Source organism: Mangifera indica, chromosome 4 (assembly GCF_011075055.1).
Source record: "Mangifera indica cultivar Alphonso chromosome 4, CATAS_Mindica_2.1, whole genome shotgun sequence".
In the NCBI taxonomy this organism is placed as follows: Eukaryota; Viridiplantae; Streptophyta; class Magnoliopsida; order Sapindales; family Anacardiaceae; genus Mangifera; species Mangifera indica.
Genome location: NC_058140.1, coordinates 266138 through 287480, shown reverse-complemented (window position 1 = coordinate 287480; position 21343 = coordinate 266138). Strand labels below are relative to the sequence as shown.

The window sequence follows — 21343 nt, the reverse complement described above, 5'->3', positions numbered from 1 at the left end:
CCTGCTATTGAGTGTAATAAGCTACACTCCAAAAGTCTATGCAACTTTAGCACCAGTTATAAATTAATAATCCTGTAGAGCCCTTGTACTCCTCCTGTGGTGCCCTTGCACTCCACCAATGTGTGATTACTAACACATAATTGAACATGGTTATTTTCTTTGTTTCATAGATGATGCAAGAGGCTTGTGAACAGTTAGACAGTATTTCTGTAATTGTTACTCTAAAATTTGTGCTTGCTTCCCATGTAAACAGCTTCGCCTGATAAAGGATGAATATGGATTCTAAAATTTCTGTAATTGTACAAACTATCATGATCTGATACTGATGTTGGTTTTAATAATGCGGCTCTTGAGTTCTACATGGACAAACTACTTGTTTGTATTTCGTGATAATTAATGGAGGTTCAGACTCTCGTTTTATTTTCTTTTACTAAAGCTAGCTGCTAATAGAAGCATTTTAGGGTGAACTCAAACCCTAACTCGTGCAGTAGCTTTCTGACCAGTGACTAGCCGCAAAACTAGCTCCTTGCTATTTCTCGTTCAGAGAATGCAATCTGTTAGAGCCCACAATGGAAAACAATAGCTAGGGTCCATGACTACGAAGATCCTGCTACCGGCAGCTTCAGTTTCATCGTTGGTTCCTTCTATAGCGATTATTCAGCCCATTGTTTCAGTGCTTCCAGGTCTTTCCTAAGACTGTCTTTTAAGTGCCAAGTATATGTATGAAATCATCCTCTGCAACATCGTCGATGGTTTATAGCTTCCAGGTCAATCAGATATGGTCGTTAATAATTATTCCCCTGTGGGCAGAAAGCAGCCACAAAAATAATTTGATTTATGAACGCTAACGGGCTGCCAGAACCCCAATCCTTCAAACCCATTCATGGAAGCCCAGTTCTTCAAACAGAGATGAGATAAATAGTATTATTAATATAATATATAATTTTATAAATAAAATAAAGAGTATATACATTATTTTATTGTATGTCCTTTTGTCAAATCTTGGTGAGAAATAATCATTTGACTTTTTTTCTTTCCTATTTAATGGAAAAAAAATATGCAAAATAAAACAAATATATTTTATTTTTCTTTTAAAACAAGCATGTAACCATTTTGTGCAATTTTTTTGTTCTCAAATTTTCAGTTTACAAAATGAAAATTGTAGAGTAACAACATTTGAACGAATTAATAGGCAATGAAAATAAAAATTAGTGAATAAATATTTATACCACATTTTATTTGTGTCCTTATCTTATCAATAATTTATTTTCACTTTAATAATTCTTTTTCTTTTATAATGTTACTGTTTATCAATCAATCAAGTTGAGTTTAATTTCAAATTAATCGTTTTGATTTTGAATTAAACTTAAACTAATCTCTATTCAAATTAGTTTGATACAAATCTATTTCTATTAATAGTGTCTAAATAACTTTACTTTGTGATTAAAGATTTATTTTGGTTGGAAGCCCATTCATTCTTTCATAAGATTGGCATTAAGTCTTAAGATATTATGGTACTTGAACAAGGCAATTTGATGCAACATCATTGAATTACAGAGCTAGCATGTAAGTGGAGTTTCATAGGTCCGGTCTTGTGTTTCGGATGTTCATTAATTCTCTTCCTTCGGAAGGTAATCAGTTTCAATGACAGCTTTTTCCTGAAGCGAAAAAATAGAAATACGATCGACATTTCTATTCCAATCACAGCTACTTTTGCAAAAAGTGAAGGGATTCATCAGACTGCATGAAACTGTGTGTACACCTTTTATGAGGAAGGATTTGATGACAAAATTTCCTGGAACAAATTTTCTATTAAGGCCTTTTCCATTTCCTGCAATACAGAGCATAACAATTGTATTATTTGGTAGCAGATAAATTAGTACTCTTGATGTGCTGTTAGAAAATAATCATTAAAATCTACTTACTTGAGACAGATTTATGTTGATCATGATCATCAACTGTACAATAACAACATAAAGAAAGAAAAGAAAAAGCAATCAGTACCCAGAAATAGAAATAATAGAGGTACCAATATTCAGTTTGCCAACAGAAATAAGAGAGAATATGAAGTTTGTTTGCATGGAGGTAAGAGATAACTGCAGTCCACATAACTAGAAACCCTTTCTCAGGCCTTTCTTGGATCCCAGGACTGCTTTCTTCTCAGAACATATTCACATCAGCCAATCTTCATACACCTTCAACGCCCTTTCCCAGATCAGGATTTTCGCCGTCCACAGCCAGAATGGCGCTATCTACACTGTTGCAAGAACGGTTCCTGCTTACATATCCAAAAAGAAGTACATATAAAAAACAACAATCATCTAAATGAAGATAAAAATAAACTGATTTTGTCAGGACTCAAGATTCATATGATCACTGCAATTTGATCAGTTTGTGTCACATGCTACACAGAAAAGGGGCAGTAAGCCAAAATTGTCTTCCATGGAATCGATGCTCCCTGTGCAATTCTCCATTTGTTATCACTTAGAATAAAGATTAAAGGAATATACTCATCCATTCATCAAAAATTAAATCACGCAATTAAATTCTTAATGAGCTTACTAATCAAGTTTAATCTTTTGAATAAGTTAGAGCTATAATCACACTGAGCCAATTTAGCTTGTATTGATGTTTGGTTTAATTCAAACTGAATAATATAAATTAAATAATTTAATTCGAATTTAATTCAAATCCTTCTTCTATAATAATATTTATTTTATTAATAATATTATTTATTTTATCTCCATTATTTACAATTTTAAATAGTATCTTTAGACAATTCAAATGACCGTAAGTTAATCATATAAAAGTTGAGTTATGCTTGAGTAAGGCCTTGCTGAGGTAGGCTTGGAATCCAATCCTAATGCAAGGAGTTTCCAAAAGTTGGTTCTTTTGCTTGAAGCACAAGTTGGAAAGTGATGGGTCAATAGCCGACCCAGTCCCATCCCAAGCAACAGATCTTTATATGGAAATTAAGATATTGGGTAAGTTCACTCAAGTCCCTGAACTTCAGTTTGATGGATTAAAATACTTATGGTTTTGAATTTGTTTAAATAAGTCCATAATAATTAATATTAGAGGCATAGAGTTTAGTTTACATCTATCCTTTGAAAAACGCATCCTACATCAATTCAATATTGCTTTCCCTAAGCTATTTTTTTCTAATAGTCTAACATATTACTTGGTGTACTACATTAACCAAACTCGACCCAAAAAATTGATTTGAAATTATATAATTAATTTGGTTTTTATTGAGAAAATTTTGTATGACTTGATATATATAAGTAACTTAACACAATGTTTTAATTATTAGATCAAATCTTGAGTTGATCAAAAGTTTGATCGAAGTTTTTATTAATTTGACTAATTAGATTGATGAAATATATCATAAATAAACTTGTGATTTGATGGTATTGTTTATACGTAACAAATAATAAATCTTGATATTTATAAAAAAAAAAATTACATATGTAATGTTGATGTCAACACAACCTTGAACCACAAACTAATAAAATTAACTCGATTGAACTACTATTCAAAACATTCAAATTTTTTTTTTAGCATAACTCTGGCTAACGATGGGGGTTCAAGGAGCTATATCCAGAATCACAGAAGTTTAATTGTTACCTCACAAGTCAAAATAGATTTGGCAGTCCTATTTGGAAATTAGGTAAAAGTTAGGGGCCTTAAAAATCATTTCACAAAATATCCAGGATTCCACGGATTCTCCATACAAAAGGAAACACGCACGCAGATTCTTCTTGACAATGTTAAGTAGGCTAGGGTTTTTAACTCTCTAGCTATAATAAATTAAGATACAAAATACCCAGTTCTAGAATTAACCTTCCTCAATCTCTCTATTAGCAGCAATAACAATCAACAATGGTGGTGGGGAAAGAGGAGAAAGCAGAGGAGTCGCTTGAGCTCTTCTTGAAGATCGGCCTGGATGAACGAACGGCGAATAACACCATCGCCAACAACAAGGTCACCACCAATTTAATTGCTGTAATTCACGAGGTACTCTATTTTAATCTCTCTCTCTCCGTTTTTTGTTTTCATTTCCCCTTTTTACCTCGTTTTCTTTGTGGGTTTTGTTTCAATTTTTGATGATTTCGATGACTTATTTGTATTGGCATCTTAATAAACGTGATGAACTTATGATGTTAATTTCAGGCTACTGTTACCGACGGATGTGACAGAAGAGTGGGGAATTTACTTTACACTGTAAGTTGTTTGAGCGTTGATTTATTTTAGCCAGGTTTCTTCTTATGAAAGGGCTTTTGGATAGTGGAGTTGCTGGAATGATATGTTTAATCTTTTTTTTTCGTTTTCCTGTTGAAGTTAGAGAAATGGAAAAGTTTTAATTATCCACTGAAGTTTTGTTGGTATTTTATTTGAGAATTTGGATAATGGAGTTGCTTGAATGATACATTTAATTATTTTTTGTTTTTCTGATGAAGTTAGAGGAATGGTAAAAATCAAAATTACCTAGGAGGTAATGTTTATATTTTGTTTGAGAATTTGGTATTTGTTGATTGTGTGACAGGTTGCAACAAAGTACCCAGCAAATGCCCTTGTTCATCGCCCAACTTTGCTGCAGTATGTTGTCTCCTCCAAGGTCTGTGGCACAATCTCATGAAGTTATCATGTATTTAATGCATAGCTGTCTCATTTTACAATTTTAGGATTTTGGGAAAATATGTTTTTGGTTTATCAGTTTTCATATAGGGTTGCATTTTGCAGATCAAATCCCCAGCCCAGTTAGAAGCGGCATTTTCATTTTTTGCAAGAGTTGGTGCAGAGAATTTTAAAGTTGATGAATTTGAAGAAGCGTGTGGTGTTGGTATGACAAAAACAACTCCTCCTTTTGATAAATGATGTTACACGTACTAGGAATTTTCTGTAATTTAAGTTATTGGACGCAATGATATTGGTACAATCTACAAATTAATGCAACATCACATATATGACTGGCAGTTTGAGTACTGTTGTAGCTTTGTTAGTTGAAACATTCCCTTCTACTGTTGTGGGATTCCTGACTCCTCTGTCCTTGTATACTGTACAGGGGTTGAAGTTTCTGTAGAAGATATTGAACAGGCGGTTAATGAAGTCTTTGAAGAGACTAAAAATTCAATTTTGGAGCAACGTTATCGAACAAACGGTCAGTGCTTGATTTTGACTTGTTTTCTTTTCTCCAAATTTTGTAGAATTATAATATGTTTGATCAAAACTTTGATTAAAATTTGTATTTCTTTGTTGCAATATATTTGGCATCATTGTGAAGTCTTATAATGCCATATTGGTTTTGTCTAACATATATAAATAGCTATTAGCATGAGAGTGAGATAGAGGGGGAATGTTTCTGTTTAAGACCTTTGGTTGGAAAAGTCAAGGATTCAAAGCTCATATTAATTAATTTAGATTTCTGGCTAGGAAAAAAATGTTTGCTCTTCCTCCCTCGCTCATATAAGTGGGTCAAGAGAGAAGCTTGTATGGGACGGCTATCTCTCTCTCTCTCCCTCTTTCTTAGGTTCATTTCTTTTAAATGTTCTGATTAATCTTCTACATTTAATCATTGCCTTAATATGTAGCAAATCTATTAGCTAGTTGTTCGCTCCATTCATGTGAGTGTGTGCATGTGAATTGGAGTTCAATTTCTTCAATTCACTAATCTTTTCTCAATCGAAAAATTTGAACAATATTTTGCAGTTGACATTCAATTATTTTGTTTGTAGTGGGTGATTTGTTTGCACATGTTAGGAAGAGGCTACCATGGGCAGATCCAAAGATTGTCAAGGTGAATGATTGTTTCTCCCCTTTGAAGATCAGTTATTTGGAGTAGTATTCATTTTTATGTGAATATAAATGTAATTTTGACACTATTCTGAATTTTCTTTTATTTTACTTGACAGCAACTCATAGATGCTAAACTGTATGAACTACTGGGTGAAAGGACAGCAGCAGATAATGAGAAGCCTGCAAAGAAAAAGGAGAAGCCTGCAAAAGTGGTGGTAAGTCCACATACGTGCTTTTTTTATTTTGTAGGCACACCCTTTTTCTTGTAGAAAAAGTTTTAACTTTTCTACCTGTTGTGTTATTGCACCCTGTAGGATAAACCAACCACGGATGAGGCTCCAGCACAGCCGTCTGAGGAAGAGATCAATCCATTTTTGATATTCCCTCAACCAGTAGATAATATCCAGGTGAATTTGGTTATCTGCTTTCTGCCTTAGTAATTACAATTCATAGGTTTTCTTGTGCCTATTTTCATTAAAAAATGCTATCTTTCTTGAGGTTGTTTGTTGTTTTTTTTAATATTATTTTTTCCATTGCATTAATGGGTTATGGTATATATGCGATTTCATTGTTTTCCCCATTAATAAGTCATCTGGGCTATGAGTTAGTTCATTGCCCAGCCAATCTGGGCATGTTGCTTTAGATTAAGTTGTTTGTTTGCTCTTTTTTGTATATTATTAGGTACATACTGAAATACCTTTCAGTAATGGCACTGTATTAAGATGTTGCAATTCAAAGGAGATGCTTGACAAGCACTTGAAAGTGACAGGGGGAAAGGTCTTTACTCGCTTTCCACCTGAACCAAATGGGTATCTACACATTGGCCATGCAAAGGTAATTGCCTTAATTTGTTTTAAGGTTGAGGTGACTTGTAAAGAGATAGAGAGGGAGAATAAGTTTTGGAATTTGTTGCTTGCTTGAAGTATGGTGTTCATTTTTTTTTCACTCTTTCCAGGCAATGTTTGTTGACTTTGGTTTGGCAAAGGAGAGGGGTGGATGTTGCTACCTTAGGTGAGTTATTTGTTTTTGCTTCTTTGGTTGTATTTGGAAGTTTTATGATTTTCTATGTATTTATGAAGGTTTTTAGCATTTTGAGAATATGTGATTGACTTCCTTTGATTTTCCTAATATAGTTTCTGAATTGTGTGATGCATCTATTCACCTCACCTTCCTCCAACACCCACACTCTCTTAGATTAACACAGTCCCTTAGTGTATTCTGAAGGCATCAGATTTGCATCTATATGTTTAATTTTATTGTTTTTCTTGTTTATATTTTTTATGGTTAGTTGACTCAGAAGCATTGTGATTCTTAAATATTGCAAGATGTACATAGTGGGTCACACATTGAATCAAGCAATTTGCTTCTTAGATCTAGGTGTGTTTTATAGTTATAGTTCCACCTTCTGGTCTAGATTCAAGGCTTTGTGTAGTTTTGCCACATGGCAATTCCTTAGAAATGTCAAGTTTAGCAAACCATTGATTAATTATGTAAGTTAATGAACGGATATTTAAATCTGAATTTCTTCGCTGCACTTATCAAATCAAAAAGAGGATAATGGTTTTGCAGCTATATATGTTTCTGAGTTTTGATTACTATCTTTGCCACTTTCAGATACGATGATACAAATCCAGAAGCCGAAAAAAAAGAATATATTGATCATATTGAAGAAATAGTCAAGTGGATGGGCTGGGAGCCTTTCCAGGTATTGACTGTCTACATTTGTGTTATATAGTCCAGAGATGTTCTTTCTTTTTTGTGACATATACATCTGCTGAATTGATGCAGATCACTTACACCAGTGACTATTTCCAAAATTTGTATGATTTAGCAGTGCAGTTGATACAGAGGGGTCATGCTTATGTTGATCATCAGGTTAAAGTTCAATTGTAACTCACATTTCTATATGTTGATGGGTATAATATTTATTTTGATTATGCAATTTGATTGACATCGGATCAATTCTTCTAGACTCCTGAAGAGATTAAGGAGTACAGGGAAAAGAAGATGAATAGCCCTTGGAGGGATAGGCCAATTGCAGAATCATTGAAACTGTTTGAAGATATGAGAAGAGGCTTGATTGAAGAAGGCAAAGCAACTCTTCGGATGAAACAGGACATGCAGAGTGACAATTTTAATATGTATGACCTCATCGCTTATCGAATCAAGGTAAGAGGTGTTATTTTAACATCTTTAATTACCATAATTGGTTAAGTTTTATATCTCACTGACCTGAGATTCTCCTTTTGCAGTTCACTCCTCATCCACATGCTGGAGATAAGTGGTGTATTTATCCAAGTTATGATTATGCTCATTGCATTGTGGATTCCTTGGAAAATATTACACATTCTGTGAGTTATATTCTTCTAGTCTATTCTGTTTTTCTGGTCATCTTTGATTGTTTTGTCATTAGTAATTGATTGTTGGATGGCAAGTTGCCCATAGGTAGTAATAAAAATTTTTATTTTTCTGTTCAAATTGTCCAGTGCGTCTGCTGCTTGCCACTTTCATATACTTGTTATGTGTAGATTAGCAGTTCTGAGTAAGAATTGTATGTTTGGTAATGCTAGATTATTGTTATCCTTGGTACTTGAGTGGAGCAAGTAGGTCTAGAGCTTTGTTTTTGATGCATAAACAGAGATGGAAGACATCAGAGCACAACTTCCATTCCTTGGTCTGTTGGTACTGACAGTAACAATGTTGTGAACTAAATTATTTGGGTCAGTTGTAAGTGCACAGAGTCTCAGCACTGTTTTCTTGTATTGGGGTTCTTTTGAGTATTTTATATCTCAGTGGATGTACTGAGTAATTATTTATCTCCCTTTTTTCTTTCTCTTTGGACTTTGATTCTCTTGTGGTTGAAAGTTCTGGTTAGAAATGGTTAGGTGTGTATGTCTCTTGAGAGAAATAATTTGAAATGTATCCCCTTCAGCCACTCATCTGGGTTCTTGCTCATTATTACTGACTTAGTAAGCTCACAAGAAATCTAGGCCAGTTAAAATTGCGAGTTTCTGAGAAATTTATACCTTTCCAAAGATAAAAATAGAAAATAAGGGCTCACCTTGTCCTCTTGTAAAAATCAAATTTCTGATATGCATAAAGTAGGTAACCGAGTGCTTATCTTTTTCCTTTTGGATAAACTTTAGTTTTTTCTTTTCTGAATTATCTTGCACTTTCTCTGTCTTAGTTATTTGAGATCTCCACCACTTGAATACAATCTCTTTCAAGTTTCAATAAGTTCCGGTCCTAATAGTTTGTGTTCACTTGATTATGTTAGGTGACATTTGTTTACATTTCTTTAATTTGAGATTTGTTTGATGTAGCTGTGTACACTTGAATTTGAGACACGCCGTGCTTCATATTACTGGTTGTTACATGTGTTGGGTCTTTACCAACCTTATGTGTGGGAGTATTCTCGACTGAATGTTTCAAACACTGTAATGTCTAAGCGCAAGGTAAGCAAAATTATCTGACAATTTTAGTATAAAGCATAAGATTGTAATTTTATTGCTGTTTCATAGTGACTCCAACACTCTTTCCACATTGTTGTGCTGTTGCAGTTAAATTTCTTGGTGAAAAACAAGTATGTTGATGGTTGGGATGATCCCCGTCTTATGACATTAGCCGGTCTACGGCGTAGGGGTGTGACTTCAACGTCAATCAATGCATTTGTTCGAGGAATTGGAATTACTAGAAGGTTTAGCTTTATGTACTTGGTCCAAAGTTGATGCATAAGAGATTTTTTTGTTAATTCTGCTTAGTTTCCTTATGATTTGCCATTCATGTGATACAGTGATTGTAGTCTTATACGTTTGGACCGTTTGGAGTATCATATAAGAGAAGAACTAAACAAAACGGCACCTCGCACACTGGTTGTGCTAAATCCTCTCAAGGTCTGCATCTTTGATTTGTCTGTAATTTTTTTTGGCAAATTATCTTGTTCCTCTCTCCAACTCATTTTAATTTTTATCAGGTAGTTATTACCAACCTGGAATCTGGCTCAATTATCCACCTTGATGCCAAGAGATGGCCTGATGCTCAAACAGATGATGCATCTGCTTTCTACAAGGTGAGTATTAAAGATTACTCAGCAATGATTTCAGAGAATAAAAATGATTTTAAATTCTGAACAAGTTGCTTGGAGTACTTCCTTTTTTTAAATCTTTTTTTTTTTTTTAAATCTTTGGCTTTGAGCTCATATTTTATTTTAGAGGGATGGTAGAATAATTTTATAGTTCATGTTTGCCCAAAGGATTTCTTTGTTGGTCTAAACAAGGAATTATCTAAGCTTGCTGGGGAATTTATGTATTCAGTTTTGGATTGCTGAATACATGTGGTTATCAGTTTGGTCCAAGTGTTTTTATGCCTTAATCTTTTGCTGCTATCTGCTTATTTTAGGTTCCATTTTCAAATGTTGTGTACATTGAGCGCACTGATTTTCGAATGAAAGATTCAAAAGACTATTATGGCCTTGCTCCTGGTAAATCTGTCCTACTAAGGTAAGTGTATATTATAATGATTCCTGGTTTGAAATTGACTTGAGTAAAATTTGGTTCCATAACCATATTATTTATTTTAACAGATATGCTTTTCCTATAAAGTGCACTGAAGCAATTTTAGCTGATGATAATGAGACTGTTCTTGAGATCCGGGCTGAATATGATCCTTCAAAAAAGACAAAGCCAAAGGTTTTCATTCTTTCTTGTTCATATATCATACTGGAATTTTCTGTATAAATGTGATTCTGTGACTAATAAGGGTTTTGAAATTATATTGATGCTGTTTTTTTCTTATTATTCTTTTTTGGTTCAAAATTCCTCATTATCACACAGGGTGTTCTTCACTGGGTAGCTGAACCTTCCCCTGGTGTTCATCCACTTACCGTTGAAGTCAGATTGTTTGACAGATTGTTTAAATCTGAGGTTGACTATTATTTACTTTCTGTGATAATTTTTTCATTCCTTGTCCCCTGAAAATCTCTGAATTCTTATGAGTTGATCGATTTATTGCTTCAGAATCCTGCTGAACTTGAAGATTGGCGCTCTGATCTGGACCCAAAGTCCAAAGAGGTGATTGATGGTGCATTTGCTGAGCCATCACTACTAAATGCTATTGTTGGGGACAGATTTCAATTTGAAAGGCTAGGTAAACTCAAATCCCCACAATTGCTTTTAATGTTTCGAATTTCTGAGTTATTTGCAACATTGAAATGGATAGGTGTTGGAATGGGCCTAGTGTAAATGCAATAGTTGGTCAGATTGTTTGTGAATTTGGGGACTTTTTTCTGTGAAAATGGCTATACTTTTTGTTACAGCATTATCTAACAATTTGTTCTGTTTCAATATTAATTTCAGGGTATTTCACGGTTGATAAGGATTCCATTTCAGAAAAGCTTGTCTTCAATAGGACTGTCACACTTAAAGATAGTTACGGTAAAGGTGGCAAGTAGGACCCTGACCAATGGAAACCCGTGGCAGGAGAATGAGATGAGCCAACATGTAAGACCAACTTTTTAAATGTTCAATGTTTTGTAAAAACTCACCGGTTACTACAATTGATTTATACATAGCTTTTACTTTTACAAACAATTAGATAGATCAAATTATCTGTGCAAAATCTTGTATTATGTTGAAACTTTACAGGAAGTCAGATGTTTTATTACAGGGTCACCTTGAAACTTATTAATATTGTGTCATAGTCATTCTCTCTTATAGATGACTTGATTTTTAGATATTTTTCTGAAGAACTATACTCAAACTGTCTTTTTAGTATAAAATTGACTTTCAGAATGATCACTGGGTTTAAAATGGAATGTGTTACACAAACTCTTGAAGCTTTGAGCCATCCAATTGGTGATTATGAAATTGTTTAATTAGTAATTACTGTGTGTTGGCATATTTTTATAACTTTACAGGGGGATCTATGCCCTGTACGACAAATCTTTTAGTGCTTTGTAGAGGAATTTTTCAGAGAATTCGGGGGAAAGGGGGCATGCTTGATCCAACTCTCAAATGGTAGCCATGTGTCTTGAGGCTTTCACCAAGACATGTTTATCTTTAGACTTTACAGAGTGCTGGTTTAAGGTGCCCTTTCAACATCATTGGTCTTACCTTTTTGAAATGACAGTCCTCCATTATTCCCTTTCTTTTTATCTGCCGTTGGGTTGTGGAGATTGCCCATGGTGGCCCTGGAATTTCATATCTTAATACTTTGAAACAATGCCATTCTCACTATTCTGCTTCAAAAAGAAAGAAATTACTCAGCCTGTCGTTGAACAGTTCGAGGAAAGATTTATTTTAATGCTGTCAAATAATATTAACATTTTGCATGATTGTATAAGTGTCATTTTATGAGACTGCGTACACACAGAAATTTCATCCAAATATATATTTAGGCTGAAAAACAAGGGCCATAAATAACCGACTGGATACATTTGAAGTAGGAACCTGTTTTTGTTGGTTTTGTTTCGGTTCCTAATTTTTATGAGTCAGTTTTGGTTCCGATTTCTAGTTTTTCAGTAAGATATATGGACCTGTTCACCTCTACTGGTTTATCATAACTTTACTTTCAGAGAAGATTGCCATTCACACTATTTTGTAGCGAAAAGAGGGAAAAGTTTTTAGGATAACCAAAAACTCTCGCGTTTTTTCTATTGAAATGATTACTGAAAAGACTGAATTTTCTAATTTTTCTATTGAAGAAACAAAATTTTTAGTATTTTTTATTGATAATACACAATTAAAATTATTTATTTTTTGGTTTAAATAAAGTGCTTAATTTGATACATATAATAGAAATTTGTTCATTTTATTAGAAAAATATGAAAATTTGATATTTTCATAATATGACGTTGTTATCCCTACTTTTTATCCAAAAAATTGTGGAAAAAAATTGTTTTAACAGAGTTTTAATTTCAGATGTTAATCTTTAGAAACGTTGCCCACGGCACTATTTTATTGCAAAAATAGGGATAGATTATGGTCCTACTTATTAACTGTTTTTGAACATGAAAATCATTTGAATGGAGATTACATGGATTAATGAAGTGGTTGGCAAAAGAAACAAAAGAGATGTCAATTTCAATCACAGAGGAAAAGATGGAGAAAAGAAAGAATTAAGCATATGACAACCGAAAGAAAAGAAAGCATCACTGTGTAATTGAGTAGAGAGGGTAGAATAGCATCACTTCAAATTCAAAGTCAAGAACTCTTCCCCCATTGAGTTAAAATAAAGCTTCCTCTTGTAAGAGTTTAGTCTCTCCACGTTTGTCTTTGAAAGTGAAATGTTTTGATTTGACAAATGTCCCAATCCTTTCAAGATTCCTATCTCACATGAAACCCCTAGCATCAAATGAAACCCTTTTTTCTTGTACGAAAAACCCTAATTAACAAAATTCGACCACCAAAATAATAATTTGTAAAACAATTCTAGTAATCCACCACTAGGATAAAAGTGTAGAGTTGAATATGAATTATTTGATTATACATTTAAGATTTTATATCTTAACTAAAAGTATTCAAAATTATTTAATAATTAAACTAAACCAGTATTTGAATTAAAAATTCAACCAAAAATAGGTAATTTGGAAAAATGGTTCAAAAACATAACAAAACTGATTTTTTAATTCAATTATCAGTTTTTCTATTTTTGAAAATCAATTAACCAAGCAGGTTTGATTAATTGACTTCGAACACCCCTAGCCTTAACTAGGTGTTCTACCCATGGTGGGTAATTAAATTTTTTTTTTTTTTTACTGCAAGGATTACGTATGATTTGATCATGACAACTATATATATGCAATATAAATCTTTTAAAGAAACCCAGAATTAGATACTTAATGAGTAGGTTGAGAATTTTGAAGATCAATCAATGGTATGCATCTTTATTAACCCATTTCAAGACATTCACATTCTGTCATATCATTGGATCATCATAACCCTTTTGTTCTTTAGCTTTCTTCCTCCTAGATCCTTTGCTATAATAATTCCTTCTTCTGGTACTCTGTATTCATATGCTAGCTGTTTCATTTAAACAAATCACCACCGCCCACAATATTCATTTCTTTATTCTTTGTGCTTCATGAACTAGGACTTGGACCAAACCTCACTAGCAGTCTTAATCCTTAATCCTAATCCAATCCAGCTTATGTCAAAAACCCTCTATTATTAATAATTAAGCACTTCAATCTTAACTGCAAGTGTCTTTGACCAGCCTTCTTCTCTATTCCACTAGTAAGACAAACAAGTCAATGTCTTTAACAACCTTTGAAATTTGATTTTGTTTTCTTAATAAATTATCCTGTACCTACAAACATCAGCTTTCTACTAGATTGAATAGTTCACATGCAGCAAATCGCACATCCACAATGCACGGTTGAATTGTTGGGTATGCATAAATATCACATATCGCTTGAGGATGATAAAACATAACTGGTTAAATAGTTTATAAGTTTTTAAACTATTGCTTGATGTTACATCACATGACAAATACTGTTATAAAAGTTACAACTCACCAGCTTGATTGGTTGCATGAATGTGAAGGAGAATTTCTAAAGGGTTGTGAATGGCAGACAAGAGGCTGCTAATCTTTCATAATTAAGGTTAACTCAGACTAATTATTCTAATTTAAAATCAAATTGAATTAATCTTCCTCTTAGTCTTGCTTATGTATATGTCTTATATGGTCAATATTTGTGTGAGTATTATTTAAAGTACTCATATGCAGCTCAAGGAACTTTGTTAAAGTGCAAAACTTGCTTTGCTTCCTGCAGACCATCATGAGAATGTGTAATTTTTTGCCCAATGTGGTCTCTTTTTTAACATCCAGAGGTTCATATATGAAGTGATTGCTATACAATTTGATGGTACATGATAAAGCATACCAAGAAGCTATCTTTCTGATGGTGGAGAGCCATTTTTGGAGGTAGATTTTTATGAAAGAAGCTTGATGCTTTATACTGCACCATAATGGGGTCCCAATTTTGTCTTCCAAACTTAAAAATAGGTTTTTAACAAAGTGTTTTATGAGACATTATTCGTGTTTCTGCTGAATTTCTAGTGAATAACATGATATGTAGTTGCCCTGTTCTATATCAGATGTGACTCCACCTTTGTTCCAATAAATTGTCATTTCAATGAACCACTTTCTTGAATTGACAACACCAATCAAAGTACACTTCCTTCTCTGTTATAGTGAGTTTTTGGATGGATCAAGAGGCGATTGAATTCATTTTCCATGTGTAAACAAAGATATTTCAAACACTGTAATCACATCTATTATAGATAATTCAATTGGTTATAGCATAAACACTTGCAGCAAAAGCTGAAAACAGCCCCTAGAAACATGTAAATGTAGAAAAGAGAAAAGGAAATTACAACTTTATGAACTATAGTACTCTAAAATGCTTTGAGTTATCAGATAACTATTGAATTCAATGTAGATGTTTTGATGTTCTGATGAATATGAGTAGTCAAGTTGCTTATATTGTGTTGGTGGACCATCCAGTAATAAAAATGCCACCTGCCCATGAAGATGATGCCCATTTCTACTTACTCCCTAAGCTGCCATATGTCATCCATGTTCCACGAGGCATCTACCATGTCATTCGACATCCAGTCGCTGCCAGCCGCCGGGCATTCGGACGAGGAGGAAAGGTTGAAACTGCCCATTCCTGTCATGGAGCCTAGATTAAAGTTGAACCCCTCCATGTCATAGCCACAACAGTCCACATAGTAACTGTCACTTGGAATTTGGTTGGTGCAGACACTGTTAACATCATACACACTTGTTGACTGTTGGGTAATTTCATGAGGCTGATGCAGGGAGATTTTTGTAAAATCTGAGGGAAATTCAGGTGGGCTGGTGACTGAAACTGAACTTGAGTGATGATTTGTGTTGTACATGAGTGTTGTGATTGGCAGAGTAGAGTTGGCTAAAGCACTAGGAAGAGAAGAAGAAGAAGAAGAAGAAGAAGAAGAAATAGAAGAGTTCTGCTCCATCTTCTGTAGCAACCTTGGCATCCAAAAACATTTCACAGCTTCAAGAAATCTCTTGCTGTTAGACTCAATATTAAGTTGGCGGGCTTGCTTTTGAACCCTTGTTCTCCAATAGTTCTTTATTTCATTGTCTGTTCTCCCAGGCAGACATTGTGCAATTTTTGACCATCTGCAGCAATTCCCAGTAATTAAAACACACAATAGATATGCATACTTTGTTAAAAATGAAATTAAAGTCTTTTTTTTTTTACCTGTTTCCCCACTTGGAATGGAGTTCCAGGATCAACAGCTGCTCCTGTGGAGTCAGGTTCCCTCGTTTAATGTCAGGTTTCAAGTAGTTCAGCCATCTCAATCTACAGCTTTTCCCAGTTCTCTTCAGTCCTGGAATTAACATAACAAACACAAAACAATTAACAAAAGCTAATTCAGTCCTCCTGGAAACAACAAACAGAGCTCTAAACCAGTTTACCTGCACATTTAGCAAGCATATTCCAGCGGCCTTCTCCGTGGTGAGAGATGTATCTAGTGAGAAGAGTGTCTTCTTCAAGAGTCCAAGGCCCTCTCCTTAACTCACTGTCGTCTTCACTAGAATTGCAGTCCATTTTTGCAACACCTGCAGCAGGCTGCCTAGCTACTCTCATTTTCTAAAGTTTTTTAAAGGGTTAAGGTTGAAAATTAGAAGAAAAAAAAAAGAGACTCAGAAACAATTATAATAGAAGGAATTAGAAAGCAGAAAAGCGCCTAGAAGCTTCAAACTAAACTTAGAAAACGTGTAAGCAAGTTGGAGTTTAAGGACAAGAGTGGTGATGCTTTTTATATACAAAATGGATAGGAATTTTCATGTGCATATAAGATAGGCTGCATTGGTGGCAAAGCTAGAGAAGACATAGTACTAATTAGGGTTGGATTCGAACCGAGCTAGGCTCGAACGAGTTCGAAACGAGCCAGCGCTCGAGCTCGAGCCAATGTTTTCGAGCTCAAGTTTAATTGTCAAAGTTTGTAAATTAAAATTTTTGATACAAAACGACGTCGTTTTGATTAATATGTATTAAAACGACGTCGTTTTAATAACGAATACTAAAATTCGAAGCGAGCTAAGCAGAACTCAAGCAGAGTTTGAGCTCAAGCATAACGAGCTCGACGAGCCCGAGCTCGAGCTCAATTCGGTTTGAATTCAGTCCTACTATTAATCGGTCCAATCTACCAAGTAAATAGTGAAAGACATCAATTTGGAACATTCAAAGTGTTTTATATTTTTTCATCATCAATAAAAAAGAAACCAAATCACAAGGCAATTATTATTCACACAAGTGATATTGGGTTCCTCTTTATTAACATATCCCCACCAACTCATCCATATGCATCCATATATTTCCAATACGTGAACACTTTCCTTTTTTTTTTTTTTTTTCTAAATTATACAAAAATTTTATCAAGATTAGTCCTGGTCTAATAACCTACTTTACCATCAAAATACTACCTATTTTGAACAAATAATTTGTCACAATTTTGTTTTTTGGTTTTGTAACCCAAAATATATATTGATAGTTTAAAAACTCTATCCTCTTTAAACAATATGAGATGTTGTTATACATTTAGTATTTCTCTCGCACTTTATCGATATTGAATTTGTCTATCCTTGTAAAAGGATAAATATAACACCCTAGATAAATCTCATATTAATAAAATACATTAAAAATTATGGATATGTATAAAAATCTCACATCATTTAAGAATGATAAAAAAAGATAAATTAAATAATTTGTGAATTTTTAAGCTATTAAGATACATATTGGTGAAACTATAGTAAATTGTGCATTCAAATCAGACAATATCTTAACATTCAGGTCGAATTATTGGATGTTACAATCAAACAGCTTATATTGGAATCCATTTTTTTATAATGGTATTGAATGGATACTAGAAGTTCCTTGGGGTATTAATGCAAACTAAAAACAACTCATTGTCAAACATGTAGATCGAAGTTGATGTCAATAAAAAATTGAGATTTTAAAGCCTAAAGAAGAGGAAGAAAGATGCTTTGAAACTGAAATTCTAAATGAGTTTTCTTATGGGGAATGATTCTTTCCATTTTCTTGTGTTTCTAGATTATCCTTTTACAAGAAACGTGATTGACTGAACAAAATATATTATAAGCTCAAAACACACAACTAAACGTGGAAATTATTGGGCGGCACTGAAGCATGTTAGAAAATTTAGCAACACTTGAACATTTTGTTTGAATAAAGTTTATGCATTCTTCAAGAAAACAACACTGCTAGTTCCAATGTGGTTCTTGTTTCTTCCAACTATGAACTCTTTCATAGAAAGTTGAGATTATGGCTCATCAAAGTAATAATAATACCACATTAATGCAGCAATATTTGACTTTGTCATTAGTTTAGGGTTTTAACATTTTGTTAGCGGTTGATTAATGCGTGAATCCGAGTTTGAAACCAAAGTCTCCGTTAGATGTAATGTCCAAAGACAAATCCCATATTAATAAAACATGAGATAGTTATTGAATGTGTCTAAACATATTCCACATATTTGAATATGATAACTACTGATTGATTAAATAATTTATGAACTCTTAAATTATCTAAACATATACTGTGATATATTGTGTTCAAAGCAAATAATATATTAATAGTTAACTGTGCTATTGGATTATAAGTTTACAACTAGTAAGGGATTAATGTAACATCCTATAAACAAATCTCATATCGATAAAACATATAAGAGATGTTAAATATGTATAATTATTTCACGTTGTATCTTAAATCACTTGGACATGATATTAGACTAGGATAGCAAAATACATATTGACAATGGACTAAACTATTGAAATCAAGTGTTACATCAAATCTCCTGCAAATCCACATGAGAACAAATTATGCGATAGCAAAACGCGTATTGATAAAGGGTGGTCAGACTTTTGGCCAAGGATGTTACATTCTTGACAATAAACCAAATTTAAAATGGGTTGCCCAGCCCAAGAAGTAATAATGTTGACAACGAACCAGATTTAATAAGAAATTGGATTATTGAATCAAAATGTTACAAATCCGGATGGGCGTAAATTATATTTAAGGAAAGAAGCGAAGTGGTGACAAACTATATGTTTAAAATGGATAATATGAACATTACATCAGGATGTTATATCAAACCTCTTAGGAATCCACGTGGGAGCAAATTATAGTTGAGGAAGGATGACTAAAATTTGGCATTATACATTGTGGCACGAGGGTATCAAAATGAAGCATTAAAGCTTAGGTGTAAAAACAAAAGGAAGTGGGGGTCCGGGGTATAAAGATGAGAATAGACTGAGAATCAATAATTGAGAGGAGTGTGCGATAAGAGTTGAACTAGAAATGATAGAGTTTTTCCTTATTAAGTCTATAGCTTTATAAAATGGTGAAGATGCCTTTGTCACTTGACTATTTCTGGATGTAAAATACGAAGCCTTCTCATGTGACTTGGTATTCATAAAGCAACCGTTACTGCAGCTTGTTGTTACACAGGACACATTCCCACAATAATTTATCAACAAAGATAAGAAAAAGACAAAAGAAATGTGATCTTATAAGCGCATGCGTGTGCCAACTTGAACCCTTGAACATGATCATTTCATGGAAGAAATAATAAATGAAAAAGATAGTTATGAGAAGTGCTTGTTGATTCAAATAAGTAAGAGAGAGGATTTGTAGGGCACCCTATAATACATAGGGATTAATAAGAGAACAATAATAATAAAATATTTCAAAACATATTTATGTGTGTAAAGATTAAAAATAAAATTATATTTACGAAATATAATATTATAAATTTATTATACCCATTTTGCACGACGATGAGACATTGATAAAATTCAAGAGAGATATTAGAAATATATGAGCATCCCACATTGGTAATTAAATAGCTTATGAACTTTTAACGGCGATGAACTAAATTGTTTGGAAAACAAATGGTTGAAATGAGAGCATGGCTAACCGTATTGCCATCAACATCCTCATTGTAAGTTGGTAGATTATTGAAAGTTTCATTGACTGAAGAATATGGCTTGCATATTTGACAAGTTAAAATCAATTCTGTCAAGTCTTGAGAGAAATGACAGGAGGCAAGGGGTGGTGCATGTGAAAACCTGGTAAGAGAGATGTTAAATTGTAGTTGTGAAGCACTTGCCAACTTTAATTGGCTGCTAGTTTGACCTGAACTTGAAGATCTAATCATTTGTCGTGTGAAATTTTGAATGTTTGCTTTGGGCTTCATTGGTTGCTCAAGATGAACACTAAAGTCAATGGGTTTGATTAGATGTAAGAAAGAGGTGGATTTAAATAGAATAGGCATAGGCTTGAATTTATATTCGATTTGAATAAATCAAATTTGAGTTAGAGTTTTAATATAATAGTTTGGTTCAAATTCTATTCATTTATCCACTCAATAATATTATTTATCTCTTCAATAACAATATTTACTATTTGGGTTATATTCTTCACTTTATCTGTAACACTAATCACGTCATCAAAAATCTTCAAATGATATTATACATGAGCTTGAATAAGCTCAAACTCAATAAAAATATTATGAATTCAAGATAAATTTGAATAAACTTAGTTCGAATCCACTTTTTCCTGCAACACAAAAATTTTCACTCTCTTTCTTGAATTTATTAGTACGTTATCATTGGTTTTTTATGTCAATGATCTACTATTTTATTGCTTGAACTTTGTAATTGGATGGATAGTTTTATTGGTAAACTGTTTTTTTTTTTTTTTTGGTTTTCGGAAATCTAACATGAAAGTCATAGTTGGACAACTGTTAAAAGACACTTTCTCAAACATTTATATTATCTTTCGATGAACAGTTTCAAAATTTGCGGAAAAGTCTGGTATCCTCATGGACAAGGGCACATGCTAGTAGAGGTGGCTTTTACGCAAGTTTGTTCAATTTAAACAAATTAATTTTGATTTAAAATTTTACTTTAATAAATATTACTGAAATCGACTTTTTCTATTAATTTAATTATAATATTTATTTTGTTGATAATATTATTTATTTTTTTAATAATATTATTTATTTTATTTATAATTTTTTAATAATATTATTTATCAATTTAAATAAATTTAAGTTTAATTTAAATACGGCAGATTCTACTCAAATTTTAACTAACTGTAGAGTCATTCGATCGGTATCAAATCTATCTCACTGTGCTTTCAAAATGTCATTCCAATGTTCAATTCATGTGAGACTGTAGCACAGACGAACCCAACAAATATGCAATCGGTGCATAGGGGCTAGAGCCATCCCACTGTGCTCTTGGATTTATGGAAAATTATCGAATGAGTGGTCGAAGAGAAGATTGAGAGAGTTTGATGGGCTGAGATTTTCAGTCCAAACAGTGGAACTTTAGAGCTGATCCAATAGAATTGAGCCCAATACTAGTCTGAGGCCCAAGTTTAATCCTCCTTGGGAAGAATGTCCAAATTCGGCCTAAACTTCGTCATTACTCAAGAAATTTACACTGTTAATTAATTGGCTTCAGAGGTGGT

At 33.3% G+C, this 21343-nt stretch overlaps 2 protein-coding genes and 1 long non-coding RNA gene across 4 annotated transcripts; 1 reads left to right on the top strand and 2 right to left on the bottom strand.

Moving 5' to 3' along the window:
- Positions 1-1488: 1488 nt before the first annotated feature.
- LOC123212730 lies at positions 1489-2447 on the bottom strand. Its single transcript, XR_006501606.1, has 2 exons — positions 1926-2447; positions 1489-1831 (listed from the first exon to the last, which is right to left on the bottom strand). It is a non-coding gene; the product is annotated as an uncharacterized LOC123212730 (long non-coding RNA).
- Positions 2448-3761: 1314 nt separating this feature from the next.
- LOC123214103 (glutamine--tRNA ligase, cytoplasmic-like) lies at positions 3762-12127 on the top strand. Of its 2 annotated transcripts, XM_044633832.1 has the most exons (24): positions 3762-4017; positions 4174-4224; positions 4547-4618; positions 4744-4843; positions 5066-5161; positions 5736-5797; positions 5913-6011; positions 6111-6203; positions 6478-6630; positions 6752-6807; positions 7411-7501; positions 7585-7671; positions 7768-7965; positions 8049-8147; positions 9120-9251; positions 9357-9493; positions 9590-9689; positions 9770-9865; positions 10195-10295; positions 10379-10484; positions 10629-10718; positions 10812-10941; positions 11151-11294; positions 11711-12127. In XM_044633832.1, the coding sequence occupies exons 1-23, from the start codon at positions 3883-3885 to the stop codon at positions 11243-11245; spliced, it is 2379 nt and encodes a 792-aa protein (XP_044489767.1). In that variant the 5' UTR covers positions 3762-3882; the 3' UTR covers positions 11246-11294; positions 11711-12127. The 2 variants fall into 2 exon arrangements, with proteins under 2 accessions (XP_044489767.1, XP_044489766.1); XM_044633831.1 differs by lacking the exon at positions 11711-12127 and having other exon boundaries at positions 11151-11527.
- Positions 12128-15045: 2918 nt separating this feature from the next.
- Positions 15046-16587, bottom strand: LOC123212857 (transcription factor MYB62). Its single transcript, XM_044632082.1, has 3 exons — positions 16261-16587; positions 16043-16172; positions 15046-15960 (listed from the first exon to the last, which is right to left on the bottom strand). The coding sequence occupies exons 1-3, from the start codon at positions 16430-16432 to the stop codon at positions 15345-15347; spliced, it is 918 nt and encodes a 305-aa protein (XP_044488017.1). The 5' UTR covers positions 16433-16587; the 3' UTR covers positions 15046-15344.
- Between the last annotated feature and the right edge of the window lie 4756 nt (positions 16588-21343).